Here is a 7297-nt window from a genome sequence, read left to right on the forward strand (position 1 = left end):
CTTCTCTCCTAGCCCTGTGCTCTAGCAGCGCTCACACGATGACAGGCGGGTTTGCGATCCCCAGCAGATCCTGTGCTGGTTCCCACGGCGAGCCCACCAAACAAATACAGCTGACACCAAGTGATCCTGCAGGGCTTCCCTCACCTCCTGGGACCACAGGATTGCTCCCTCCTTACAACAACTGGTCTAGTGAAGAAATCCCTTACTTGCTAGCAGCAAGGATTAGCGGAAGTCTAAAAAGTATGATCCACGGTGTAAGAATGAAAGAATTGGGTTGTTTGGTCCAGGGGACTGAAGGCTGGGGGAAGATGAGACAGCTGTGGAGTAGCTGACCTCCAAACTCCCTTTCAGCAGCTGCATTTCCCGTACTCCTATGATAACAGCCCTCCAATAAATAAAAGGCAGCCACAAAGAGGAAGGGAATAAACTCTTCTCTGTGTCTGTCTGGAGAGGATGAGAAGTCATGGGATGAAACTGTGGTGAGAGAGCTTTAGTTAGACATTTGGGGACTGATGAAATGTAAATACAGCAATGCTCCAGAACAGATTGCCTGACGTCAAGTCTCCATTAGTGGAAGTTTCAGAGAGAAAAAAAAAAAAAAGGAAGAAGGAAAAAAAAAAAAAAAAAAAAAAAAGAATTAGACAAACATCCATCAGAAAGGGTTTTAGATGAACTTATCCTGTGCCAGAGCAGGGGGAATTGACAGTTCATCAAAGCACCAAAGCAGAAAGCATCAAAGCATCAAAGCAGAAAGTTCATCAGAGCTCCAGCTCTGTTTTCTCTGCTTTTCTACTTCTGTTCTCAACCATCTCACAGATTCAGGTGGTTGTTTAACTGCAGTCAGCCTTGAATCAGATCACCCTTTCCAGGTGCAGATTTTCAGATGAGATTTTAATTCCTATCAAAGTGAAAATCCAGCTGCAGGGGAAACAGTGCTACGCCGTGCTGCTTCAGGCCCACGGACAGAGTGACCAGAGGATGGAGAGCCTCCCTGGGAACATCATGGAGGGACCAGGGAGCAGGCTGGGCTTTCTCAATGATCTTAAGGCTCTAAACTTCTTCCTTTTGTTTTCTTCTGAAGATTTTCAGTGAAAACCATTTGGATGCAACACAATGGGGGTAACAGTGATTAAGGTGTACAAGCACCCCAACAAAGTGCCATGAAGTTAGGGTACAGGAGCTCTGAGTTGCAATGGTCAGCCTGGGTTTCCATCACTTTTGTGCTTGTAAGGGCTAGGTCAGTCTCCACATTGCATCTCTCGGCAAGGAGGGGTGGTATTTTTGCCCAGGATGCTTCAGATGCAGCTACAGTCATGCCTGGTGAACATCACAAGATGTTTCCCTTCTGTTCTGATGAGTCTGGTGCTTTTGGCTGGATTCCCATCCCTCGTTAGGTTGGGGAATCACAAGCATATATGCAGACACGAAGTGGCTCATAGTGAACCTTTTACCATAGGGCAAGTTCCTTCTTCTCCAGGAACTGTAGGAGAAAATTAAAATGTCAAATTCTACTGAGGAACAAGGCAGCCCTATAACCCTGGCAGTCATAGAATATTCTGAGTTGGAAGGGACCCTTAAGGATCATCAAGTCCAACTCTTGTTGGACTTGATGCTCCTCATGCTCCTCTACCCTCTGCTTCCAGACAGACGAACATCCTCAGAAAGATACTCAGGAGGAGATTTGGGAAAGGGAAATTTTCCCCTGGTTAGAAACAAAAGCATTATGGACTCTGCCTTTGCTGCCTTCTGTTACGGGATATCTTCTGTCACACTGTATCCTGAAAGTGAATGCTAATAAACACCCATATAAAAAACGTTCTCTCAGTATAAATTGCCAAGTATTTGTGCAATAATCTTGTTAGAGACTTGGTATGGCTCATTTTTCATAATGTCTCCCGGAAAAGTCCATAAGAGAAAGCACACTATTCACTTTATATGATTACAAAATGCCTGGGAACTCAATATTTAGTTTTGTTTACAGTTTAACATCCTCCTCTTTGGCTAGAGAGCATAACATTATTGTGTATCTGTGATAGACTGGAAATTTTTGATGTCATGTGTAATTTTCTTTTTTGCTTCCCTTTAAAAAAAAAGAGAAGAGGTAACTGCATAGGTTACCAACTCACAAATGGTTAATGCTGGCGAGACCCATGGCAGGCATTTACCAGTAGTGAATGAGGAAAGTGACATGAGTAATGAAATAGAAGAAGAAATATCAGAGGAAACTAAGAAAGAAGAAATGAAGTATCTATATAATTTTCCAAGAGCAAAACTCGTGTTTAAAAGGAGACCAAGCAGATGACCAGCTGAGGCATCAGAGAACATCCTACATAGAAATCTCTGTATTTAAGTGATTGATTTTGACCCCAGTTTAATCCTTGGATCTCAGGGATAAACCATCTTTCAGGGGAATTTGTCTCATCTCTGGTGGGCTCCAGAGACGTGATTTTGGTGCGTCCAGAGCCACCTGGGTGGATTTCATGGCTGCTGCCCTGGAAGAACTGAAATGCACGCCAGGATGCTGGAGCCACTGTGGCTGCTCCTCTGGGCACTGGGATGGGAGATGTGGGTGCCCCGCCTGCTCCTGGCACCCCCTCTTTGGCCCAGGCCAGATAGCACTGAGCCATGTCCCTTTTGCTGTCCCCAGCAACCTGCAGGACGTGGCACAGCTCTTTGCTGGTGCTTGCAGCAGGCACAATGCCATCATTTGTCTCCCACTCCGGCTTGCTCCAGCTCCACAGCCCCAGTCCTGTCCCACTTCTGTTCTGCAGGTGAATGTCTGAAGACAAACTGGCAGAAAGTTTTGATTCCTTGGATGGTTTCCTGCTCAAGCACAGGGATGTGCTCCGGGGATGGTTTTCAGTTCAGTGCCTTGCAGCACCCTGGTGAGGGGAAGCGTGCTTGTCCGTCATCACACGTGGGACAAAAGCAAGCTATTTTTAATGCCTTTTCCCAGTTCTTTCAAACTCCGCTATGCTGGAGTGTGAAGAAGCCCTGTTTCTTGTTTTTCTAAAGCTGTTTGTTGCCTAATTTAGGATACTCTGCTTGAAATTCTCCAGCCAGAGCTGTAAAACCACAGCTGTGTTTTGCAGATGAGAGACTTGGGTTGGTTTCAAATCGTGCTTTTGGAAAGGCCACAGCCATCCTAAGCAAAGGCAACACAAATGGCATGAGTTCATTCTTCAGCAGTGAACTGTGAGAGCTGCAGCCTTCCCTCCGAGCCTGTGTTTTGGAAGGACAGAAGTCTTTCTCTGTTAATTTTGAATTGACAAACAAACAAACAAAAAACTCTTTTGTTTAACCCTTCTATTTCTTCAGTCTGTCTCAGTTTCCATCACCAGCATAGTTAAAAGAAAAATAGACAACACCATCAAAAACTCCTAAAGCCTCCAAAAAGCCCTTTTATTCCCAGTAAGTGTGGGGGTTCAGCCATCTACTTCTACCAAAGCTGCTTTCTGGGCTGACAGAGCCCAGAGAGGGCTCTAAAAGGATGTCCACATGGTGTAGCTTCAACAGGGTGCTCCCCTTCCCTGCATAAATCAGTTATTCCCATTTTTGAATCCAAGCTTTACATCTGGATGCTTCCCCATTAATATGTCATGGCGAGGAGGATGAAATTGAGAACAAAGTGTGCAACTGTGGAAGAAACAAAACCTAGGGGGCTCGGGGCAAATGTGTGCCAGAGGCTGCCCATACGTAAGAAACTGCTGCTGCCACGGGAGCAGCACAGCACGCTTCCCTCTTGCCCCAAAGCAGACTGTCAAGAAGATTTTTGGGAAGTTGCTTGGTTCACCCCATGCTTCAGGTCCTTATTTGTAACAGAGGGACTCTGTTTCTGAAGCAGGGGGGTTATGAGGAGAAGAGGGCGTTGAAGCGGGAGGGGATCAGGGGGTGGCGGCCCCCGTTCTCCATCATGAGGGGGCTGAGAGGAAAAGCGAGGGGAAATGGAAATGTCAGGGTGCGGTTGGGCCTTGGGATGCAGGACCTACACCTCCTGCCAGGAATAAACATCCCAGGAGAGGAAAGGGTGCCGTTGTGAGGTGTTTGGACTAGAGGGAATGGTCTCAGGTTGCGCCAGGGGAGGTTCAGGTTGAAGGATCTTTCTCAGAAAGAGCAGTTAGGCACTGGAATGGGTTGCCCAGGGAGGTGGTGCAGTCCTTGGGGGTGTTGAAGGAAAGGGTGAACGTGGTGCTTGGAGACGTGGGATAGTGCATGACATGGGTGGTAGGGGGATGGTTGGACCAGACGGCCTTGGAGGTGTTTTCCAACGTTAATGTTTCTGTGATTCTATGTTACACTGATGAGAGGCTAGAGCCTGAGCTGGAAAATGTCATGTGAAACATGAGGAACAAAGCCAGGGCACAGGATGAGAGGTGCAGAACACTCCCTGTGGTCAAGGGGCAGCCTTTCTCTCTGGCAAACCAAACGGCCTGGGGGAGCCAGCCCCAGAAAAGGGGCCCTCATCCCCCCCAGCCCTCCTCCTTCTGCCACGTGAGGGCATCTTCCAGGCCAGTCCCAACACAGCCGCCTTTGGGCACACATGGGCCACGCCATCGCAGAGGCTTTGCTGAGGTCACAGTGGCCACCCCTGCCCCGCTTTAGCTGTGGGCCCTATAAAACAGGCCCCCTGCAGCTGGCCACCACTTGCTCAGCTACTCGGTCCTCTGATAGCCAGCGTACGCGGCAGGAAGGAGACTAGAAGGAGCAAGGCGAGAAGCGGCCCTCCTTGGTGTGCGAGGACAGCTATGGCGTCCAAAGAATCACCAAGAAAGAAGGCAGCTAACATGGAGAAGTGTCATGGGCGGAGGTATAGCACCGGCAGCACAAGACACACCAGTGCTCGAGGGACCTGTGGCATGCAGCCCAAAGACACATTTAAGCGGTACCACTGGTACCGCAACGATGTGGGGAACAGGCTGCCCGCTCATACACCCAGCGCCAGGGGGGCTGGGCCTTACCAGTGGTGCAACGGTGGAGTGGTGCCGAGGCAGGAGCATCAGGCAGAGAGCCGCGGGGAGCAGAGGTGTGCCCATAGTTGGGAACACAGTGTGGGAGCCAGGCATAGCCGTAAAACAGATGGCAGCATCAAACCCGTGCGTGAAAATCAAGCTGGGAGTGGCATGGGTCCTAGGGATGGGATTGGTCGACCCCCTCATTTGACACCCTGGCCTGAAAACATTCCAAATGGACGGCATCCCGTTTGGGCAGTCTCAGGCAAGGACTGGCTTATCCTCCTACCAAACACCATGGAGCCCATGGAGCTGGATCCACCAGAAGATGTGGAGGAGGCAATGGAAGTGGATCCACCTGTGCCAGAACAGACCTGGGACTCCCATGGCATGTCTTTGCTCTCTGCCATCCGAGAGCACCAACAGCGGTGCAGGAGTGCCCGGCCAGCTCCCTACCGGTCGTCGCTCAGGCTCCATGCCAAGCATTAGCTTGGAGCCACCAAACACCAAACACCTCAGACATCCCGCAGGCTTACCTGCAGGATGTCCTGGCAATAAAGAAATCTGTTGCCAATTCTCAGGGCTTGTGTGCATGCTTCTTTCCCATCCTGTGGCCTTTGTGTGACAGGTAGCATCCCTTCTGTGCAGAGCCTTGAGGAAGAGCACAAGAGAGGACCCAGCTGCTGCACTGGGGTGACAGGAGGAGTCCCCGAGGGCCACCATGCACCTTTAATATTTGTGAAAACAGACCGAGGGGTGAAAATAGTAGTGAGCAATTATAGGTGGCTAATTTCTTCTATTAGGGGTGAGTTTCTGCATCTGAGTAATTGGTAGCGACAGACATGGAGAAGACTGGGTACTCAGCAACTTCTTTGCCTCCGTCTGCACTGGTAGATGGGCTTCCCAGGTCTTTCATTTCCCTGAACCGGTAGATGGAGGCTGGGGGAGCGAAGTCCCAGCCACTGTAAGTGAAGAGCAGGTTCGACACCACCTGATGAATCTCAACAGGTACAGGTCTATGGGACCTGATGACATGAATCCCAGGGTCCTGAGGGAACTGGCTGATGTAGTCGCCAAGCCTCTATCATAGTTGAAAAATCCTGGCAGTCGGGCAACGTCCCTGGTGAGTGGGAAAATGGAAACGTCATGCCCCTACTCTTCAACAATTAAAGAACCGAACGAAGAGCACTACCCGTTTAAAACAATGAGGAGACATTTCTTCTGAGGAAGAGTGGTCAAGCATTGGGACGGGTTGCCCAGGGAAGTGGTGGAGTCACCGTTCCTGGGGGTGTTCAAGGAAAGGTTGGACGTGGTGCTTGGGGACATGGGTTAGTGGGTGACATGGGTAGGAGGGGGATGTTTGGACCAGATGATCTTGGAGGTCTTTTCCAACCTTAATTTTTCTAGGATTCTATGAATATAAAGTGACTGATGCTGACCGTGTCTGGGGACAGGGATGGAAACAGAGATGGTTATGTGGACAGGGATGGGACCTACTGATTATGTGTATTTTGATGGTGACCATGCCAGCCACCTGCACACTCAACCTCCTGCCCTACCTTCGTATATCCCAAACCCAATCATTTCTTCCCCAAAACAGCGCTTTCGGTTTGCTCCTAGGTCCCCGCCCTCATTCCCCTGATTAGCACCGCTAACCTAATTCCCCGAGGCTGCCTCCTTGGAGGCGCGGCGGGCCGTGCCCGGCTGCGGGCTGAGCCCCGCTCGCGCCCACCAGGTGGCGCCGCCGCCCCTCGAGTCCCCGGTGCGGGGAGGCGGCCTCGGGCCCCGCGGCCCCGCCTCACCTGCGGTGGGGCCTCCTCCCCCCGGCCTCCCCCGGGGCAGCGCGGCGAGAGCCCGGCGGTCTCTCAGTGCCCCCCCCGGTCCCTTCCCCACCCCTCCCCTCCTCCCCGCACACCGCCACCATGGCGGAGCAGGAGAGCCTGGAGTTCGGCAAGGCCGACTTCGTGCTGCTGGACGCCGTCACCATGCCCGAGTTCATGGCCAACCTCCGCCTGCGGTGAGTGCCGGCAGCGTGCGGCCCCCGCGGGTCGTGTTTCGGGGGGCAGGTGAGGGCTCCCGCCCCCCTCCACCCCCCCCGCACACCTGGGGTTTTGGCCAGGGAAGCGCCGTGGTGTGACTGAGGGGTGTGGTGCGGTGGGGGCAGTGCGGCTCGGTGAACTGAGCCGGCCGCGCAGCCAGGGGTGGCTCCGAGCCCTGCCGGAGGCTCCGAGCCCGTTCAGGAGGGGCTGGGGGGCAAAGGCAGCGCCAGGCGGGGGCTTTCTGCCGCTGCAGAGCTCGGGGACACCTGAGGGGAGTAAGCGGGGGGGGGGGGGGGGGGGGGGGGGGCG

At 52.1% G+C, this 7297-nt stretch overlaps 1 protein-coding gene across 7 annotated transcripts in view; it reads left to right on the forward strand.

Annotated features, from left to right (window-relative positions):
• The first annotated feature begins 6752 nt into the window (after window positions 1-6752).
• Window positions 6753-7297, forward strand: part of MYO1D (myosin ID) — a 157564-nt gene continuing 157019 nt past the window's right edge. For all 7 annotated transcript variants that reach the window (XM_035347447.1, XM_035347449.1, XM_035347448.1 and 4 more), the window contains exon 1: window positions 6753-6966. In XM_035347447.1, coding sequence (XP_035203338.1) covers window positions 6872-6966 — 95 coding nt within the window. In that variant the 5' untranslated portion in view covers window positions 6753-6871. The remainder of the gene's footprint in view (window positions 6967-7297) is intronic.

Source organism: Oxyura jamaicensis, chromosome 27 (assembly GCF_011077185.1).
Source record: "Oxyura jamaicensis isolate SHBP4307 breed ruddy duck chromosome 27, BPBGC_Ojam_1.0, whole genome shotgun sequence".
NCBI classification, from domain to species: domain Eukaryota; kingdom Metazoa; phylum Chordata; class Aves; order Anseriformes; family Anatidae; genus Oxyura; species Oxyura jamaicensis.